Source organism: Hyla sarda, chromosome 8, assembly GCF_029499605.1.
Source record: "Hyla sarda isolate aHylSar1 chromosome 8, aHylSar1.hap1, whole genome shotgun sequence".
Classification (NCBI taxonomy): domain Eukaryota; kingdom Metazoa; phylum Chordata; class Amphibia; order Anura; family Hylidae; genus Hyla; species Hyla sarda.
In genome coordinates, this window is record NC_079196.1 from 14721149 (window position 1) to 14745068 (window position 23920).

At 42.0% G+C, this 23920-nt stretch overlaps 1 protein-coding gene across 1 annotated transcript in view; it reads right to left on the reverse strand.

The window, feature by feature from the left end:
• The window catches only part of DPP10 (dipeptidyl peptidase like 10), a 187333-nt gene that overhangs the window by 38557 nt on the left and 124856 nt on the right, over nucleotides 1–23920 (reverse strand). The window contains exons 9-15 of the mRNA XM_056536295.1: nucleotides 23681–23835; nucleotides 16669–16766; nucleotides 7072–7195; nucleotides 6850–6888; nucleotides 4771–4878; nucleotides 4551–4642; nucleotides 1565–1612 (exon numbers count right to left, since the gene is read on the reverse strand). Coding sequence (XP_056392270.1) covers nucleotides 1565–1612; nucleotides 4551–4642; nucleotides 4771–4878; nucleotides 6850–6888; nucleotides 7072–7195; nucleotides 16669–16766; nucleotides 23681–23835 — 664 coding nt within the window. The remainder of the gene's footprint in view (nucleotides 1–1564; nucleotides 1613–4550; nucleotides 4643–4770; nucleotides 4879–6849; nucleotides 6889–7071; nucleotides 7196–16668; nucleotides 16767–23680; nucleotides 23836–23920) is intronic.

A 23920-nucleotide genomic window follows, 5' to 3' on the forward strand; every position in this document is an offset into this window, starting at 1 on the left:
CAGTACTCAGCCCAGAACCCTCCACCAGTCCATTGTGTCACCAATCCGGCACCCCCCACAAGTCCAACAACACCCTTCATCAGCCCTCAGCCCAGCACCCTCCACCAGTCCATTGTGTCAACAGTCCAGCATCATTCACCAGTCCGGCACCCTCCACCAGTCCACTGCTTCACCAGTCTGACACTCTTCACCAGTCCACTGCTTCACCAGTCCAACAACACCCTTCATCAGCCCTCAGCCCAGCACCCTCCACCAGTCCATTGTATCACCAGTCCAGCATCCTTCACTAGTCCTGCACCCTTCACCAGTCCACTGCTTCACCAGTCCAGCACCCTCCACCAGTCCACTGCTTCACCAGTCCGGCACCCTCCACCAGTCCACTGCTTCACCAGTTGTGCACCCTTCACCAGTCCACTGCTTCACCAGTTGTGCACCCCCCACCAGTCCACTGCTTCACCAGTCCGGCACCCTTCACCAGTCCACTGCTTCACCAGTTGTACACCCTTCACCAGTCCACTGCTTCACCAGTCCGGCACCCTCCACCAGTCTACTGCTTCACCAGTTGTACACCCTTCACCAGTCCACTGCTTCACCAATCCGGCACCCTTCACCAGTCCACTGCTTCACCAGTTGTGCACCCTCCACCAGTCCACTGCTTCACCAGTCCGGCACCCTTCACCAGTCCACTGCTTCACCAGTTGTGCACCCTCCACCAGTCCACTGCTTCACCAGTCCGGCACCCTTCACCAGTCCACTGCTTCACCAGTTGTACACCCTTCACCAGTCCACTGCTTCACCAGTCCGGCACCCTCCACCAGTCTACTGCTTTACCAGTTGTGCACCCTTCACCAGTCCACTGCTTCACCACTCCGGCACCCTCCACCAATCCACTGCTTCACCAGTTGTGCACCCTTCACCAGTCCACTGCTTCACCAGTCTGACACCCTCCACCAGTCAACTGCTTCACCAGTCTGACACCCTTCACCAGTCCACTGCTTCACCAGTCTGACACCCTCCACCAGTCTACTGCTTCACAAGTCCACTGCTTCACCAGTCCAGCACCCTCCACCAGTCCACTGCTTCACCAGTCTGACACCCTTCAACAGTCCACTGCTTTACCAGTCCGGCACCCTCCACCAGTCCACTGTCCGGCACACTCCACCAGTTGTGCATCCTTCACCAGTCCACTGCTTCACCAGTCTGACACCCTTCACCAGTCCAGCACCCTTTACCAGTCTGGCCCCCTCCACCAGTCCACTGCTTCACCAACCCAGCACCCTTTACCAGTCCACTGCTTCACCAACCCAGCACCCTTTACCAGTCCACTGCCTTACCATACCGGCACCCTTCACCAGTCCGGCATCCTTCACCAGCCCGGCATCTTTCACCAGCCTGGCACCCTTCACCAGCCCGGCACTCTTCCCCAGCCCAGCACCCTCCACCAGTCCCCTGCTTCACCAATCCAGCACCCTCCACCAGTCCCCACATTTATAAACCGATAACCTGATTCCTAAAGAGAAGCATCAACTCTGAGCAGGAATTCATTACCCTCCAGACATGTTACCTGTACAGATGTCGTCCCCGCGAGGATTTTTCTGTGCTGAGGAAGTACCTGTCAGGAGGAGAGCAATGATATGTAATGGATCTACTGTTCTCAGGACACCACAAAAAACAGCATGGATGGCAGTGTAAGGCTGCATTCACACCAGGTTTTTGCAATACGGTTCCTGTATACGGTTTTAGTGTAAAAAAAACGCATGGAACCGTATTGCAAACCGTATGTATAGACATGTCATTGAAACCCCGTGGCATCCGGTTGTGTATGTTTTGCATCATTTACGTTTTAATCCGTTTTTTTGGTCCAGGTGAAACTGATAAAAACCGTAAACGTTTTTAAAAAAAATGGTGGTCTATGGGAACTGTATGTGCGTATGGTTCCATCCGGTTTTCACTATACGGTTTTTGACTGTTTTTTTTTCTTGGAATTTCAATCAAACAAGTGAAACTTTATTAATAATGCAGTGAAAAGTTAAAAACTTATGTTTTTTTCCTAAAAGGAGTACTCCGCTGGAAAAAAAAAAAAATTTTAAACCAACTGGTGCCAGAAAGTTAAACAGATTAGTAAATTACTTCTATTTAAAAATCTTAATCCTTCCAGTACTTATCAGCTGTTATATGCTCCACAGAAAGTTGTTCATGTCAGGAACTGTCAAGAGTAGGAGAGGTTTGCTATGGGGATTTGCTCCTGCTCTGGACAGTTCCTGACATGGACAGAGGTGTCAGCAGAGAGCACTGTGGTCAGACAGAAAGGAAATTCAAAAATAAAAGAACTTCCTCTGGAACATACAGCAGCTGATACATACTGGAAGGATTACAATTTTTAATAGAAGTAATTTACAAATCTATTTAACTTTTTGGCACCAGTTGAATTAGAGAAAAAATGTTATCCAGCGGAGTACCCGTTTAACCCCTAAAGGACTCACAATTTTATTTTTACGTTTTCGTTTTTTCCTCCTCGCCTTCAAAAAATCATAACTCTTTTATATTTTCATCCACAGACTAGTATGAGGGCTTTTTTTTTTGCGTGACCAGTTGTCCGTTGTAATGCCATCACTCACTTTACCATAAAATGTATGGCACAACCAAAAAAATACTATTTGTGTGGGGAAATTAAAAAGAAAACCGCAATTTTGCTAATTTTGGAAGGTTTTGTTTTTACGCCAAACAATTAACGGTAAAAGTGACATGTATTCTTTGGGTCAATACGATTAAAATGATAGCCATTATAACATACTTTTCTATTACTGTTGCGCTTAAAAAAAATCGCAAACTGTTTAACCAAATTAGTACGTTTAAAATCCCTCTATTTTGAAGACCTATAACTTTTTTATTTTTCTGTATAAACGGCGGTATGGGGGCTCATTTTTTGCGCCGTGATCTGTACTTTTTATTGATACTATATTTGCTTATATAAAACTTTTAATACTTTTTTTAAATAAATTTTTTGGAATAAAATGTTATTAAAAAGCAGCTATTTTGGACTATTTTATTTTATTTTTTACGTTCACCCTGTTCACCGTACGGTATCATTAACATTTTATTTTAATAGTTGGGATATTTACGCACGCGGCGATATCAAATATGTATATAAAATATTTTTTTTACACTTTTTGGGGGTGAAATAGGGAAAACGGGACCATTAACGCACCTTAATAGTCCCCATAGGAGACTATTTATAGCAATCATTCGATTGCTAATACTGTTCAGTGCTATGCATAGGGCATAGCACTGATCAGCATTATCGGTCATCAATCACAGACCAGAGCAGAAGACCCCAGGAGACGGCCGGATCAAGGTGAGGGGACCTCCGGCTGCCATGCTGGATGATAGGATCACTGCGGCAGCGCTGCAGACGATCCGATCATCCATTCAAAGTACCGCGATGCTGCAGATGCCGTGATCTGTATTGATCACGGCATCTGAGGGGTTAATGGCGGACATCCGCGCGGATGTTTGCCTTTACGGGCGGGTCCCTGGCTATCAGCAGCCGGGACCTGCCACGCATGAGACGAGCATCGCTCCGATGCTCGCGGTTATGCATAGGACGTAAATGTACGTCCTGGTGCATTAAGTACCACCACACCAGGACGTACATTTACGTCCTGCGTCTTTAAGGGGTTAAAAAACGGATGCAACCGGACATCATTTTTTCAAACCGTATAAGGGTTAAGATTTGTACACATGTTTTGATACAGTTTAGCCTTTGGCTGTCCGGGCATGCTGGAAGTTGTAGTTTTGCAACAGCTGGAGGCACACTGGTTGGGAAATACTGGACTATATATTACAATTGAGTAGAAGGATAGAGGGAATGGACAGGACACAGTATAAGGCTGCATGCACACCACGTTTTTGCTATACAGTTCCCGTATACGGTTTCAAGTTAAAAACAGTATGGAACCGTATAGCAAACTGTATGCATTGACTTAACATTGTAAACCGTATGTCAAACGCATCATCCGGTTTTGTCCATTTTGCCTCTTATATGGTTTTGTCCGTTTTTTTACCCGTACCCAAAACCGTAGACTAACACGTTTTTTGGTCCAGGTGAAAAACTGTATTAAACCGTATACGTTTTTTTTTAACATGGGAGTCAATGGGAAGCGTACAGAACTGTATGTGAGTACGGTTCCATACGGTTTTCACCATACGGTTTTTGACTTTGCACAGTTTTTTTTCTTGGAATTTAAACCAAACAAGTGAAACTTTATTCAAAATGGAGTGAAAAGTTAAAAACGCATACGTTTTTTTCTTAAAAAACAGATGCAACCGGACAAAATTTTTCAAACCGTATATGTTTTTTAACCATATACGGGTTGAAATTTGTACATGTTTTGATTACAATTTAGTCCGGTTTTGAGGAATCTGTTTTTCATCAAAAACCTGATACCGGAACTGTCTTGCAAAAGCGTGATGTGAACCCAGCCTTATAAAGGAGCGCAGCAGTGAAGGTGGAAATGTTACTTTCCATGAGTGATGAGGGTGATACTAACAGCTTCTCGGACGGTTCATCATACGCCAGGATCCTGATGACTTCCCAGCTTCCTGACGTCAGATGTCGGATGTTGACACGGTCGGTTTTTGGCTGTAAACATGAGAACAAACAGGTCAGAGATGTAACATGAAGGTCAATGATGAGGTGATGTCTGCCCCAGGATGTCTCTCATGAATCACACCAGTGAGTATGGATAATGTCCCATTCGTTCTTCTCACCTGGACACTGAACATGGCGATGTGATGGAACTCTCCGCGACCGCCTTGTTTCACAGGGACCGTCATAAAGAAACGGCTGCCATCTTTAGAAAATATCGGTTCCTCATTCTGTGGAAATCAGATCAGAAACCATCAACCCTAATGTGACGCCGCTTATTGTGCCATAAATCCCTGTATATACCTGTTATTCCTGTATATACCTGTCATCCCTGTATATACCTGTCATTCCTGTATATGTCTGTCATTCCTGTATATACCTGTCATTCCTGTATATACCTGTCATCCCTGTATATACCTGTCATTCCTGTATATACCTGTCATCCCTGTATATACCTGTCATTCCTGTATATGTCTGTCATTCCTGTATATACCTGTCATTCCTGTATATGTCTGTCATTCCTGTATATACCTGTCATTCCTGTATATACCTGTCATCCCTGTACATACCTGTCATCCCTGTATATACCTGTCATCCCTGTATATACCTGTCATTCCTGTATATACCTGTCATTCCTGTATATGTCTGTCATTCCTGTATATGTCTGTCATTCCTGTATATGTCTGTCATTCCTGTATATACCTGTCATTCCTGTATATACCTGTCATTCCTGTATATGTCTGTCATTCCTGTATATGTCTGTCATTCCCGTGTTTGCCTGTCATTCTTGTATATGTCTGTCATTCCTGTATATGTCTGTCATTCCTGTATATGTCTGTCATTCCTGTATATGTCCGTCATTCCTGTATATGTCTGTCATTCCTGTATATACCTGTCATTCCTGTATATACCTGTCATTCCTGTATATGTCTGTCATTCCTGTATATACCTGTCATTCCTGTATATGTCTGTCATTCATGTATATACCTGTCTTTCCTGTATATGTCTGTCATTCCCGTGTTTGCCTGTCATTCCTGTATATGTCTGTCATTCCTGTATATGTCTGTCATTCCTGTATATGTCTGTCATTCCTGTATATACTTGTCATTCCTGTATATGTCTGTCATTCCTGTATATGTCTGTCATCCCTGTATATGTCTGTCATTCCTGTATATACCTGTCATTCCTGTATATACCTGTCATTCCTGTATATACCTGTCATTCCTGTATATGTCTGTCATTCCTGTATATACCTGTCATTTCTGTATATACCTATCATTCCTGTATATACCTGTCATTCCTTTATATACCTGTCATTCCTGTATATGTCTGTCATCCCTGTATATACCTGTCATTCCTGTATATGTCTGTCATTCCTGTATATGCCTGTCATTCCTGTATATGTCTGTCATCCCTGTATATGTCTGTCATTCCTGTATATGTCTGTCATCCCTGTATATGTCTGTCATTCCTGTATATACCTGTCATTCCTGTATATGTCTGTCATCCCTGTATATGTCTGTCATTCCTGTATATGCCTGTCATCCCTGTATATAGCTGTCATTCCTGTGTATACCTGTCATTCCTGTATATGTCTGTCATTCCTGTATATGTCTGTCATCCCTGTATATACCTGTCATTCCTGTATATGTCTGTCATTCCTGTATATGTCTGTCATTCCTGTATATACCTGTCATTCCTGTATATGTCTGTCATTCCTGTATATGTCTGTCATTCCTGTATATGTCTGTCATTCCTGTATATGTCTGTTATTCCTGTATATGTCTGTCATTCCTGTATATACCTGTCATTCCTGTATATGCCTGTTATTCCTGTATATGTCTGTCATTCCTGTATATGTCTGTCATTCCTGTATATGTCTGTCATTCCTGTATATGCCTGTTATTCCTGTATATGTCTGTCATTCCTGTATATGTCTTTCATCCCTGTATATGTCTTTCATCCCTGTATATGTCTGTCATTCCTGTATATGTCTGTCATTCCTGTATATACCTGTCATTCCTGTATATGCCTGTTATTCCTGTATATGCCTGTTATTCCTGTATATGTCTGTCATTCCTGTATATGTCTGTCATCCCTGTATATGTCTGTCATTCCTGTGTCTGCCAGGTCTCCATATATCTGCCTGTTATTACTGTGTTTTCCTGGTATTTCTGTATCTTCAGTATTGTGATTATTACCTGTTTTGCCAACCAAACTTCAGAGACAATTTCATATTTCTGCAAATAGAAAAAAGTAGCATTCAATGTGATTGCCAGTAAGTCCCAGCTCCCCATCCCAATAGCACAGCACACTCTATGGGGTCTGGAGCTCAGGATATACAGCTTTGTGGCTCCCCTTGTTTCTACTGGATAAATCCCCTTGTGTACAGGATCGTGCTTGTGGCCCTGCTGATGTCTTACTATGATGCAGGCTCCAGTGGTCGTGTCGCAGACAGTAAGGATGGAGATGTTCTGCAGTCGATTCACCCATCTCACCACAGTCCGGGTGTTACTGATCCATTTCACCATGGTGATGTAATAATCTCTGTGGAAAGAAGTGGAAGAAAGCAGAAAGAGCAGTGAGGAAGAGGAAACCATGAGGGAAGGACAGGGAGGTGGAGGAAACCATGAGGGAAGGACAGGGAGGTGGAGGAAACCATGAGGAAAGGACAGGGAGGTGGAGGAAACCATGAGGGAAGAACAGAGAGGTGGAGGAAACCCTGAGGGAAGAACAGGGAGGTGGAGGAAACCATGAGGAAAGGACAGGGAGGTGGAGGAAACCATGAGGGAAGAACAGGGAGGTGGAGGAAACCATGAGGAAAGCACAGGGAGGTGGAGGAAACCATGAGGGAAGAACAGGGAGGTGGAGGAAACCATAAGGGAAGAACAGGGAGGTGGAGGAAACCATAAGGGAAGAACAGAGAAGGACAGGGAGGTGGAGGAAACCATGAGGGCAGGACAGGGAAGAACAGGGAGGTGGAGGAAACCATGAGGAAAGGACAGGGAGGTGGAGGAAACCATGTGGGAAGAACAGGGAGGTGGAGGAAACCATTCGGGAAGAACAGGGAGGTGGAGGAAACCATGAGGGAAGGACAGGGAGGTGGAGGAAACCATGTGGGAAGGACAGGGAGGTGGAGGAAACCATGTGGGAAGGACAGGGAGGTGGAGGAAACCATGAGGGAAGGATAGTGAGGTGGAGGAAACCATGAGGGAAGAACAGGGAGGTGGAGGAAACCATGAGGGAAGAACAGGGAGGTGGAGGAAACCATAAGGGAAGAACAGGGAGGTGGAGAAAACCATAAGGGAAGAACAGGGAGGTGGAGGAAACCATGAGGGAAGGACAGGGAGGTGGAGGAAACCATGAGGGAAGGACAGTGAGGTGGAGGAAATCATGAGGGAAGAACAGAGAGGTGGAGGGAACTATGAGGGAAGGACAGGGAGGTGGAGGAAACCATAAGGAAAGAACAGGGAGGTGGAGGAAACCATGTGTGAAGAACAGGGAGGCGGAGGAAACCATGCGGGAAGAACAGGGAAAGAACAGGGAGGTGGAGGGAACCATGAGGGAAGAACAGGGAGGTGGAGGAAACCATGAGGGAAGAACAGGGAGGTGGAGGAAACAATAAGGGAAGAACAGGGAGGTGGAGGAAACCATAAGGGAAGAACAGAGAAAGAACAGGGAGGTGGAGGAAACCATGAGGGAAGGACAGGGAGGTGGAGGAAACCATGAGGGAAGGACAGGGAGGTGGAGGAAACCATGAGGGAAGAACAGGGAGGTGGAGGAAACCATGAGGGAAGAACAGGGAGGTGGAGGAAACCATGAGGGAAGAACAGGGAGGCGGAGGAAACCATGAGGGAAGAACAGGGAGGTGGCTGAAACCATGTGGGAAGAACAGGGAGGTGGCTGAAACCATGCGGGAAGAACAGGGAAAGAACAGGGAGGTGGAGGGAACCATAAGGAAGGACAGGGAGGTGGAGGAAACCATGAGGGAAGAACAGGGAGGTGGAAGAAACCATGAGGGAAGAACAAGGAGGTGGAGGAAACAAAGAGGAAAGAACAGGGAGATGGAGGAAACCATGCGGGCAGAACAGGGAGGCGGAGGAAACCATAAGGAAAGAACAGGGAGGTGGAGCAAACCATGTGTGATAAACAGGGAGGCGGAGGAAACCATGCGGGAAGAACAGGGAAAGAACAGGGAGGTGGAGGGAACCATGAGGGAAGAACAGGGAGGTGGAGGAAACCATAAGGGAAGAACAGGGAGGTGGAGGAAACCATGAGGGAAGAACAGGGAGGTGGAGGAAACAATAAGGGAAGAACAGGGAGGTGGAGGAAACCATAAGGGAAGAACAGAGAAAGAACAGGGAGGTGGAGGAAACCATGAGGGAAGGACAGGGAGGTGGAGGAAACCATGAGGGAAGGACAGGGAGGTGGAGGAAACCATGAGGGAAGGACAGGGAGGTGGAGGAAACCATAAGGGAAGAACAGGGAGGTGGAGGAAACCATAAGGGAAGAACAGGGAGGTGGAGGAAACCATGAGGGAAGGACAGGGAGGCGGAGGAAACCATGAGGGAAGAAAAAGGAAGAACAGGGAGGCGGAGGAAACCATGAGGGAAGGACGGGGAGGTGGAGGAAACCATGAGGGAAGAACAGGGAAGAACAGGAAGGTGGAGGAAACCATGAGGGAAGAACAGGGAGGTGGAGGAAACCATGGGGGAAGAACAGGGAGGTGGAGGAAACCATGAGGGAAGGACAGGGAGGTGGAGGAAACCATGATGGAAGGACAGGGAGGTGGAGGAAACCATGGGGGAAGAACAGGGAGGTGGAGGAAACCATGAGGGAAGGACAGTGAGGTGGAGGAAACCATGAGGGAAGAACAGGAAGGTGGAGGAAACTATGAGGGAAGGACAGGGAGGTGGAGGAAACCATAAGGAAAGAACAGGGAGGTGGAGGAAACCATGCGGGAAGAACAGGGAAAGAACAGGGAGGTGAAGGGAACTATGAGGGAATAACAGGGAGGTGGAGGAAACCATGAGGGAAGAACAAGGAGGTGGAGAAAACAATAAGGGAACAACAGGGAGGTGGAGGAAACCATGAGGGAAGAACAGGGAGGTGGAGGAAACCATGAGGGAAGACCAGGGAGGTGGAGGAAACAATAAGGGAACAACAGGGAGGTGGAGGAAACCATGAGGGAAGAACAGGGAGGCAGAGGAAACCATGAGGGAAGAACAGGGAGGTGGAGGAAACAATTAGGGAAGAACAGGGAGGCGGAGGAAACCATGAGGGAAGAACAGGGAGGTGGCTGAAACCATGCGGGAAGAACAGGGAGGTGGCTGAAACCAAGCGGGAAGAACAGGGAAAGAACAGGGAGGTGGAGGGAACCATAAGGAAGGACAGGGAGATGGAGGAAACCATGAGGGAAGAACAGGGAGGTGGAAGAAACCATGAGGGAAGAACAAGGAGGTGGAGGAAACAAAGAGGAAAGAACAGGGAGATGGAGGAAACCATGCGGGCAGAACAGGGAAAGAACAGGGAGGTATTCTGTATCTACCATCTATTATATACCCCTGATCCTGTATCTACCATCTATTATATACACCTGATCCTGTATCTACCATCTATTATATACCCCTGATCCTGTATCTACCATCTATTATATACCCCTGATCCTGTATCTATTATATACACCTGATCCTGTATCTACCATCTATTATATACCCCTGATCCTGTATCTACCATCGATTATATACCCCTGATCCTGTATCTACCATCTATTATATACCCCTGATCCTGTATCTACAATCTATTATATACCCCTGATCCTGTATCTACCATCTATTATATACACCTGATCCTGTATCTACCATCTATTATATACCCCTGATCCTGTATCTACAATCTATTATATACCCCTGATCTTGTATCTACAATCTATTATATACACCTGATCCTGTATCTACCATCGATTATATACCCCTGATCCTGTATCTACCCCTGATCCTGTATCTACCATCTATTATATACCCCTGATCCTGTATCTACCATCTATTATATACCCCTGATCCTGTATCTACCATCTATTATATACCCCTGATCCTTTATCTACCATCTATTATATACCCCTGATCCTGTATCTACCATCTATTATATACCCCTGATCCTGTATCTACCATCTATTATATACCCCTGATCCTGTATCTACCATCTATTATATACCCCTGATCCTTTATCTACCATCTATTATATACCCCTGATCCTGTATCTACCATCTATTATATACCCCTGGTCCTGTATCTACCATCTATTATATATCCCTGATCCTGTATCTACCATCTATTATATATCCCTGATCCTGTATCTACCATCTATTATATACCCCTGATCCTGTATCTACCATCTATTATATACCCCTGATCCTGTATCTACCATCTATTATATACCCCTGATCCTGTATCTACCATCTATTATATACCCCTGATCCTGTATCTACCATCTATTATATACACCTGATCCTGTATCTACAATCTATTATATACACCTGATCCTGTATCTACCATCTATTATATACCCCTGATCCTGTATCTACCATCTATTATATACCCCTGATCCTGTATCTACCATCTATTATATACACCTGATCCTGTATCTACCATCTATTATATATCCCTGATCCTGTATCTACCATCTATTATATACACCTGATCCTGTATCTACCATCTATTATATACACCTGATCCTGTATCTACCATCTATTATATACACCTGATCCTGTATCTACCACCTATTATATACCCCTGATCCTGTATCTACCATCTATTATATATCCCTGATCCTGTATCTACCATCTATTATATACCCCTGATCCTGTATCTACCATCTATTATATACCCCTGATCCTGTATCTACCACCTATTATATATACCTGATCCTGTATCTACCATCTATTATATACCCCTGATCCTGTATCTACCATCTATTATATACCCCTGATCCTGTATCTACCACCTATTATATATACCTGATCCTGTATCTACCACCTATTATATATACCTGATCCTGTATCTACCATCTATTATATACCCCTGATCCTGTATCTACCACCTATTATATATACCTGATCCTGTATCTACCATCTATTATATACACCTGATCCTGTATCTACCATCTATTATATACCCCTGATCCTGTATCTACCATCTATTATATACCCCTGATCCTGTATCTACCATCTATTATATACACCTGATCCTGTATCTACCATCTATTATATACCCCTGATCCTGTATCTACCATCTATTATATACACCTGATCCTGTATCTACCATCTATTATATACACCTGATCCTGTATCTACCATCTATTATATACACCTGATCCTGTATCTACAATCTATTATATACCCCTGATCCTGTATCTACCATCTATTATATACACCTGATCCTGTATCTACCATCTATTATATACCCCTGATCCTGTATCTACCATCTATTATATACCCCTGATCCTGTATCTACCATCTATTATATACACCTGATCCTGTATCTACCATCTATTATATACACCTGATCCTGTATCTACCATCTATTATATACCCCTGATCCTGTATCTACCATCTATTATATACCTAATCCTGTATCTACCATCTATTATATACACCTGATCCTGTATCTACCATCTATTATATACCCCTGATCCTGTATCTACCATCTATTATATACACCTGATCCTGTATCTACCATCTATTATATACACCTGATCCTGTATCTACCATCTATTATATACACCTGATCCTGTATCTACAATCTATTATATACACCTGATCCTGTATCTACCATCTATTATATACCTGATCCTGTATCTACCATCTATTATATACACCTGATCCTGTATCTACCATCTATTATATACCCCTGATCCTGTATCTACCATCTATTATATACACCTGATCCTGTATCTACCATCTATTATATACACCTGATCCTGTATCTACCATCTATTATATACACCTGATCCTGTATCTACAATCTATTATATACCCCTGATCCTGTATCTACCATCTATTATATACCCCTGATCCTGTATCTACAATCTATTATATACCCCTGATCTTGTATCTATCATCTATTATATACCCCTGATCCTGTATCTACCATCTATTATATACACCTGATCCTGTATCTACCATCTATTATATACCCCTGATCCTGTATCTATTATATACCCCTGATCCTGTATCTACCATCTATTATATACCCCTGATCCTGTATCTACCATCTATTATATACACCTGATCCTGTATCTACAATCTATTATATACACCTGATCCTGTATCTACCATCTATTATATACACCTGATCCTGTATCTACAATCTATTATATACACCTGATCCTGTATCTACCATCTATTATATACCTGATCCTGTATCTACCATCTATTATATACACCTGATCCTGTATCTACCATCTATTATATACCCCTGATCCTGTATCTACCATCTATTATATACACCTGATCCTGTATCTACCATCTATTATATACACCTGATCCTGTATCTACCATCTATTATATACACCTGATCCTGTATCTACAATCTATTATATACCCCTGATCCTGTATCTACCATCTATTATATACACCTGATCCTGTATCTACCATCTATTATATACCCCTGATCCTGTATCTACCATCTATTATATACACCTGATCCTGTATCTACAATCTATTATATACCCCTGATCCTGTATCTACCATCTATTATATACACCTGATCCTGTATCTATCATCTATTATATACCCCTGATCCTGTATCTACCATCTATTATATACACCTGATCCTGTATCTACCATCTATTATATACCCCTGATCCTGTATCTACCATCTATTATATACACCTGATCCTGTATCTACCATCTATTATATACCCCTGATCCTGTATCTACCATCTATTATATACACCTGATCCTGTATCTATCATCTATTATATACCTGATCCTGTATCTACCATCTATTATATACCCCTGATCCTGTATCTACCATCTATTATATACACCTGATCCTGTATCTACAATCTATTATATACACCTGATCCTGTATCTACCATCTATTATATACACCTGATCCTGTATCTACCATCTATTATATACCCCTGATCCTGTATCTACCATCTATTATATACCTGATCCTGTATCTACCATCTATTCTATACCCCTGATCCTGTATCTACCATCTATTATATACCCCTGATCCTGTATCTATCATCTATTATATACCTGATCCTGTATCTACCATCTATTATATACCCCTGATCCTGTATCTACCATCTATTATATACACCTGATCCTGTATCTACAATCTATTATATACACCTGATCCTGTATCTACCATCTATTATATACACCTGATCCTGTATCTACCATCTATTATATACCCCTGATCCTGTATCTACCATCTATTATATACCTGATCCTGTATCTACCATCTATTCTATACCCCTGATCCTGTATCTACCATCTATTATATACACCTGATCCTGTATCTACCATCTATTATATACCCCTGATCCTGTATCTACCACCTATTATATACACCTGATCCTGTCTCTACCATCTATTATATACCCCTGATCCTGTATCTACCATCTATTATATACACCTGATCCTGTATCTATCATCTATTATATACCCCTGATCCTGTATCTACCATCTATTATATATCCCTGATCCTGTATCTACCATCTATTATATACACCTGATCCTGTATCTACCATCTATTATATACCCCTGATCCTGTATCTACCACCTATTATATACACCTGATCCTGTCTCTACCATCTATTATATACCCCTGATCCTGTATCTACCATCTATTATATACCCCTGATCCTGTATCTACCATCTATTATATACACCTGATCCTGTATCTATCATCTATTATATATCCCTGATCCTGTATCTACAATCTATTATATACACCTGATCCTGTATCTACCATCTATTATATACCCCTGATCCTGTATCTACCATCTATTATATACACCTGATCCTGTATCTATCATCTATTATATACACCTGATCCTGTATCTACCATCTATTATATACACCTGATCCTGTATCTACCATCTATTATATACACCTGATCCTGTATCTATCATCTATTATATACCCCTGATCCTGTATCTACCATCTATTATATACACCTGATCCTGTATCTACCATCTATTATATACCCCTGATCCTGTATCTACCATCTATTATATACACCTGATCCTGTATCTACAATCTATTATATACCCCTGATCCTGTATCTACCATCTATTATATACCCCTGATCCTGTATCTACCATCTATTATATACCCCTGATCCTGTATCTACAATCTATTATATACACCTGATCCTGTATCTACAATCTATTATATACACCTGATCCTGTATCTACCATCTATTATATATCTCTGATCCTGTATCTACAATCTATTATATACACCTGATCCTGTATCTACCATCTATTATATATCCCTGATCCTGTATCTACCATCTATTATATACACCTGATCCTGTATCTACCATCTATTATATATCCCTGATCCTGTATCTACCATCTATTATATACCCCTGATCCTGTATCTACCATCTATTATATACACCTGATCCTGTATCTACCATCTATTATATACACCTGATCCTGTATCTACCATCTATTATATACACCTGATCCTGTATCTACCATCTATTATATACACCTGATCCTGTATCTACCATCTATTATATACCCCTGATCCTGTATCTACCATCTATTATATACCCCTGATCCTGTATCTACCATCTATTATATACCCCTGATCCTGTATCTACCATCTATTATATATACCTGATCCTGTATCTATTATATACACCTGATCCTGTATCTACCATCTATTATATACACCTGATCCTGTATCTATTATATACACCTGATCCTGTATCTACCATCTATTATATACCCCTGATCCTGTATCTACCATCTATTATATACCCCTCCCTGATCCTGTATCTACGATCTATTATATACGCCTGATCCTGTATCTATCATCTATTATATACCCCTGATCCTGTATCTACCATCTATTATATACCCCTGATCCTGTATCTACCATCGATTATATACCCCTGATCCTGCATCTACCATCTATTATATACCCCTGATCCTGTATCTACCATCTATTATATACCCCTCCCTGATCCTGTATCTACGATCTATTATATACCCCTGATCCTGTATCTACCATCTATTATATACACCTGATCCTGTATCTACCATCTATTATATACCCCTGATCCTGTATCTACCATCTATTATATACCCCTGATCCTGTATCTACCATCTATTATATACCCCTGATCCTGTATTTACCATCTATTATATACCCCTGATCCTGTATCTACCATCTATTATATACCCCTGATCCTGTATCTACCATCTATTATATACCCCTGATCCTGTATCTACCATCTATTATATACACCTGATCCTGTATCTACCATCTATTATATACACCTGATCCTGTATCTACCATCTATTATATACCCCTGATCCTGTATCTACCATCTATTATATACCCCTGATCCTGTATCTATCATCTATTATATACCCCTGATCCTGTATCTACCATCTATTATATACCCCTGATCCTGTATCTACCATCTATTATATACACCTGATCCTGTATCTACGATCTATTATATACCCCTGATCCTGTATCTACCATCTATTATATACCCCTGATCCTGTATCTACAATCTATTATATACACCTGATCCTGTATCTACCATCTATTATATACCCCTGATCCTGTATCTACCATCTATTATATACCCCTGATCCTGTATTTACCATCTATTATATACCCCTGATCCTGTATCTACCATCTATTATATACCCTGGTCCATTTTCCTTTTTCCTGTATCTACCTTGTATTATACACACCCTGACCCTGTATGTAATGCCTATTGTATACCCTTGACCCACAAGTCGGGGGTCAGTACCTGGAGCGCAGGCTGTCAGGTGGCATCATTTCTAGCGTGTGGGTCGGTCCATAGAGATTTGCCACAAATAATTTCACAGTGGGATTGGTTTGTCCTGCCTGAGAGACAGAGATGTCACATTAGGAGCCGCCATAAGACATAAGTTTCCTACTCATAATGCCACATAGTGACTTATACTGTATACTCCCCCATCATGCATTGCATCATATACAGTAACCTCTACACCTAAGAGTGTATTTTCTCATCAATATTCCTCCCCTTCCTCTTCATTACAGAACGGGGAGAAGAGGGAGAGGCGGAGGGAGGGGAGGAATATTGATTAGTTGGGCGGCGCTGAGGCAGGCGGCACTGACGTCAGAGTGCCAGTTAGCCAGGCCGGTGCCAGTCAACACCTCATTAGCATATACCGAAAATAGAAGATTACGGCAGAACGGCGCAGCGGATCCGGGCACGGTAAGCATCAAACTGATCAGCGTCCCCCGCACTACCAGTCAGTACCGCTGGTTAGTTCGGGGGGAGAAAGCTGACAGTTTTCCTTTAATTATTTTATTATTTATAGCATACAATAAGGAGTAACATATAGGTCTATTCTAGCGGGTACATCAATAGTACAAGCGAACATAAGAAACCTAATATATCCTATTAGACAAAAATGCTTTTTCTCCGATTATCAAGCTTTACCCATCACCCCCCCCCCCCCCCGAGACTGTGTTCCACTCTGAAAATCAGCTCAGCTTTGTCCTGTCTCTACAAAACAAGCAATACAAGTCTATGAAGGGGGTAGGAGGGAGCTCTGCCCACCAGCTCTGGGAGAACTGCAAATTCGAAATAAAGCCTGCAGAGCAGAAATCTGCTGAAAAATTCCATATATAGGTTATATAATGGCCAGAAGTAGTGCTGCTACTCAAGTACACGCACAGAGGGCACCCTGAAAGGTCACCTGAAATAGTAAAACAAAACCTAAGTCTGTGGCAATTTAGCTGAGAGTAATACTAAATACTCGTAATAAAATAATACACAAAAAAGTTTGACACATGCAGATGGCGAAGTGAGAGTCACATGGCCAAAAGAGGGTGTGAGTCCATTGGCAAACGACAAAAAGAGCTTTAGGCGCAGTGTCCTACTGTGGTGATAACTATAAGACACCCGGCTTATAGGTTGTCACAAAGGGATGTAACACAAAAATATGATGTTTTATACAAAGTTTGGTCAGGGATCTGGTTTTTGTAATGCTGAGCTGGGCTCCTAGTTACCATTTCGACTATTTTATTAACCCCTTAAGAGCCATAACTCTAAAGCCATAACACATATTTTCCTAATTTTGCTTTATAATATTAACCTTGCGAGGTGACATTGAAAAGAGAAAATTAAAAAAGCAATTTTGCTAATTTGGGTGTGGGAGGGGGTTTAGTTTTTACGCCGTTCACTGTACGGTAAAATTGACATTTTAGCTCTATTCCCCAATGCACACTTTCTATAGTTTTTGTTATGTTTCATTACTTTTTAAAAATTACAAACTTTTTTATGATTATAATAATTATGATTTAAACTACTATTTTCTGACCCCTATAACTTTTTTTTTCCAGTTTTTACAGTACTGTTTTGACATAGATCAGAATTTTTGACCAATTTTTATTCCATTATTGTGAAGAATATGATGTGAACCAAAAAAAACCAAAAAAATAAAAAACTGCAATAATGGACTTACAGCTTACATTTCAATAGTTCGGACAGATACGCATGCGACAATTAAAAAATAGGATTTTTTTTTAAATTTACATTTTTTATTTGAAAAAAAAAAAAAGGGAAAAAAGGGAAAACAGGGGTTATTAGAATTTCTCTTATGGCTTTTTTTTTCCCTTATGGGACATCTACAAGCAGTCATTTGAGTGCTTATTCAATTCAATTTAATTCAATGCATTGAATTGATTTATCTGTGATCTACTATTTCAGTCTACCTATGGCAGGTTATAGGAGCAGATCTGTCACGACAGGCACTGAGGCCTCGATCTGATCTCCTGAACACTAAGGCTATGTTTACACCTTGGAATTTTCGTGCGGAATCGGATGGAATTCTGCATGGAGATTCTGCTGCAGCAGTGTCCCGTTAAATTCAATGGGATTCTGCAGCGCTATGTACAGGGCAGAAATTCTAAATTCCGTGCAGGTTCATTCTTTCTGCGGACTCTGCATGGAATCCATATGAGACTGAGCATTCCAATGTGATCCTAGCGCCGGCATATTATGTTGGTGCCCCCAGTCTGCTGAATGTCCGCACAAGAGATTTTCCGTGCAAACATTCTGACATGTGAACACAGCCTTTAAAAATCTCTGTTGAAAATTAGCTTAAAGGGGTACTCCGCTGTTCAGTGTTTGGAACAAACTGTTCTGAACGCTGGAGCCGGAAGCTCGTGACGTCATAGCCCCGCCCCCTCACAATTTCACACCCCGCCGCTTCAATGCAAGTCTATGGGAGGGGGCGTCCTCGCCCCCTCCCATAGACTTGCATTGAAGGGGCGAGGCGTGACGTCATAAGGGAGCGGGGCTTTGATGTCACGAGCTCCCGATGCCGACACCAGAGTTCGGAACAGTTTGTGAGCAGTGGAGTACCCCTTTAACCCCTTAATGACCAAGCCCATTTTCACCTTAAGGACCAGGCCAATTTTATTCTTGCGTTTTCGTTTTTTCCTCCTCGCCTTCTAAAATCCATAACTCTTTTATATTTCCATCTACAGACCCATATAAGGGCTTGTTTTTTGCGTGACCAATTGTACTTTGTAATGAAACCCAAATGAACCCAAAAGAATTTTTTATAGGGAGGAAATTTAAATGAAAAACAAAATGTTGCACATTTTGGAGGGTTTTGTTTTCACACTGTACACTTTACAGTAAAAATGACATGTGTTCTTTATTCTGTGGGTCAATACGATTAAAAGGATACCCATGGCTAGATACTTTTATATTTTTGTACCGCTTAAAAAAGAATCTAAAAGTTTTAGTACAAAATCAGTAATCTAAAATCGCCCTATTTTGACCACCTATAACTTTTTCATTTTTCCGTATATAGGGCGGTATGAGGGCTTTTTGCGCCGTCATCTGTACTTTTTTTTAGATACCAAATTTACATATATAAAACTTTTAGATCATTTTTTATTAATTTTTTTAAAAATAAAATGTGACAAAAAAGCAGAATTTTTTAACTTTTTTTTTATTTTTACGTTTACACCATTCACCGTACGGGATCATCAACATTATATTTTGATAGTTCGGACATTTATGCACGCGGCGATACCAAATAAATTTATTAAAAAATATATTTTTTTTACGCTTTTTGGGGGTAAAATGGGAAAAACGGACAATTTTAATTTTTATTGGGGGAGGGGATTTTTAACTTTTTTTTTTTTTACTTTTTTTATTTTAAATTTTTCAACTTTTTTTTAACACTTTTTATGTCCCCAGAGGGGACTATCTATAGCAATCATTTGATTGCTAATACTGTGCAGTGCTATGTATAGGACACAGCACTGCTCAGTATTATCGGTGATCTTCTGCTCTGGTCTGCTCGATCTCAGACCAGAGCAGAAGACCCCGGGAGACGGCCGGAGCCTGGTGAGGAGACCTCCGGCCGCCATGCTGGATGATCGGATCGCCGCGGCCGCAGATGCAGTGATCTGTACTGATCACGGCATCTGAGGGGTTAATGCGGACATCCGCACGATCACGGATGTCGGCCATTACGGGCAGGTCCCCGGCTGCTGCTAGCAGCCGGAACCTACCGTGTATGACGCGAGCACCATTCTGATGCTCGCGGTCATACACAGGACGTAAATGTACGTCCTGGTGCGGGAAGTCCTGCCAAGCCAGGACATACATTTACGTCCGTGGTCGTGAAGAGGTCAGATCACTGGGGCCCCCCCGCGATCACCGGGACAGGACTCCAGCACTCAGTGAGGAGCGCATGCTGCAGCCGGTACGCGCTTCATTCATTCCTATGGGACCGCCAAAAAGACCCGAGTACATCTTTAGGGCATAATTGGCGCTCCCGTAGGAATGAATGGAGTACGTGTCGCCTACCGGGGTCCGACTGCTGGGGCCTACAATGAGCTACTTATCCCCTATTCTGTTTTGATGGAGTACTTCTTTAACAATGTGGCATACTACTGTTTAAATGCCGCTGTCAGTTTTGACAGCAGCATCTAAACAGCTGGCAATGGAGATTGTTTGTTTGGTGTAGGCTATTAGAAGCTGGGAGATGCTGCTTATGGAGAGGGCTTAAGCCCCAAGTCCGCTCCATGAAGAAAATTAACATCATGGGTCCTTAAGAAGTTAAAGGGGTACTCGGCTGCTCAGCATATGGAACAAACTGTTCCGAATGCTGGAACCGGGAGCTCGTGATGTCATAGCCCCGCCCCCTCGTGATGTCATGCCCTGCCCCCTCAATGCAAGTCTATTGGAGGGGCGTGACGGCTGAGCTTCTCATTACTTATAGGTGAGTTTGTTACAATTCTATTGGCTCTCTTGTATTTAACGAGATGCATGACTCTTGTGATACTTCCCCCTGATGAATACGAATGAGACACACACATTGGTCTGTATGGTATAGCGTGTGTATATATATATTTTATATTTATTTTTCTATTTTCCTCTATGTTGTGTGTGTAAGCTTTAGTCACTATATACTGTTCATTTATAGAGCAGCATGATCATTTCTCCTGCCTGGAGGAGGATTTTCCCTACTAAGGATGCATATGCATTTAATGTTATTACACTGTGCAAACTGTGCTAAATATTTTATGTGAGTGCTACATCTTTTTGCAATTTTTTATGTTTTAAAGATTTCTTTGGGAATGAAATTAACCATGTTATTTCTTACTATTTGATTCTGTGTGCACATTTTTTGCAACAGCCTTTGGCTCACCAGGCATGCTGGGAGTAGACTGAAGACGGTGGTCAGGATCCAAGACTGGTCTGGAGATGCTCTTAGCCCTTGATTGTATAGAGTACCCACCAGGGGTTGATGGTGAGAAGATAGATAGATACATATGAGATAGATAGATAGATAGATAGATATGAGATAGATAGATAGATATGAGATAGATAGATAGATAGATATGAGATAGATAGATAGATATGAGATAGATAAATAGATATATATGAGATAGATATGAGATAGATAGATAGATATGAGATAGATAAATATGAGATAGATAGATATGAGATAGATAGATAGATATGAGATAGATAGATACATATGAGATAGATAGATAGATAGATATGAGATAGATATGAGATAGATAGATATGAGATAGATAGATATGAGATAGATAGATAGATATGATATAGATATGAGATAGATAGATATGAGATAGATAGATATGAGATAGATAGATAGATATAGATAGATAGATATGAGATAGATAGATATATAGATAGATATGAGATAGATAGATATGATATAGATAGATAGATATGAGATAGATAGATATGAGATAGATATGATATAAATAGATAGATATGAGATAGATAGATATGGGATAAATAGATAGATAGTTTACAGAAATGGGCAGCACTAGCAGTGTGTAGAGTGATGCTTGCTGAGACAACTTGGTCCAAAGTCCCATAGATCCAGAAAAGAAATTCAGCAGCACTCAGGAAGTCCATGGAAAAACGTGTGGCTTTATTCACGAACATTGACAAAGGCCATGCAAGACGTCTGAAACGTCGCTGTTTGTGATGCTTAGTGAATAAAGCCACACATTTTTCCACGGACTTCCTGAGTGCTGCTGAATTTCTTAGCTAGATAGATAGATAGATAAAAAAAGGATAAGTTGGCCAGCACATACCGATACACAACTATTGCATGGACACGGCATACAGGTGCACGCTGCTAGGCTAAATATACACAAGCAGGAGAATACAGCAGCACACTGCTAGCACAAAGATATAGATGAAATATGAAATGCTATATTGCTGTAATGAAAAATTGAGGTGCTTCACTTACCATTTGGCCAAATAGTGTGTACCATCCCACCACGATAAGGTGACCTCATTGGGACGGACCCTACATTATGAATATGCCTCTAAGCAGTCAGTTACCAGGTCTGGGACATCCAGCACCTTATAAAATGGGTGAGGGACGGGAATCAACATTGAGGTAGCCACTTCCCCCATATGTGAAATACAAAAAAGGATAAGTTGGCCAGCACATACCGATACACAACTATTGCAAGGACTGGGCATACAGGTGCACACTGCTAGGCTAAATATACACAAGCAGGAGAATACAGCAGCACACTGCAAGCACAAAGATATAGATATAATATGAAATGCTATATTGCTGTAATGAAAAATTGAGGTGCTTCGCTTACCATTTGGCCAAATCATGTGTACCATCCCACCAAAAAAAGGTGACCTCATTGGGATGGACCCTACACTATGAATATGCCTCTAAACAGTCAGTTACCAGGCTTGTAAAGTCTGAGACATCCAGAACCTTATAAAATGGGTCGGGTGCAGGAACCAACATGGAGGTAGCCACTCCCCCATATTTGAAATACCAAAAAGGATAAGTTGGCTGGCATATACTGATACACAACTATTGCATGGACCTGGCATACAGGGGCCGGGTCCGTGCAATAGTTGTGTATCAGTATGTGCTGGCCAATTTATCCTTTTTTGTTTCACATACAGGGGAAGTGGCTACCTCCATGTTGGTTCCTGCACCCCACTCGTTTAATAAGGTTCTGGATGTCTCAGACCTTACAAGCCTGGTAACTGACTGCTCAGAGGCACATTCATAGGGTAGGGTCTGTCCCAATTAGGTCACCTTATCGTGGTGGGATGGTACACACTATTTGGCCAAATGGTAAGCGAAGCACCTCAATTTTTCATTTTTCATTACAGCAATATAGCATTTCATATTTCATCGATATCTTTGTGCTAGCAGTGTGCTGCTGTATTCTCCTGCTTGTAGGTAGATAGATAGATAGATATGACACAGTTTTCTTGTTACCTTGGGATAGGGAAACTGTTTTCCCAGTGGGTACAGGCTTCCAGTGTACTGAGGAATGATCATATTGGGGACAGCACTGTCATTGATGGTGAGGAACGCCAGCCTTTCGCCATCTGGAGACCACCAGTGAGCGATGTGGGTGTGCAGCAGCTCCTCTGTAATGAAACACACAGGGTGGTCAATGGGACAGGACATCAACATTGCCTCTGGTACCAACCCACAGTGAGCCCTCCACCACAA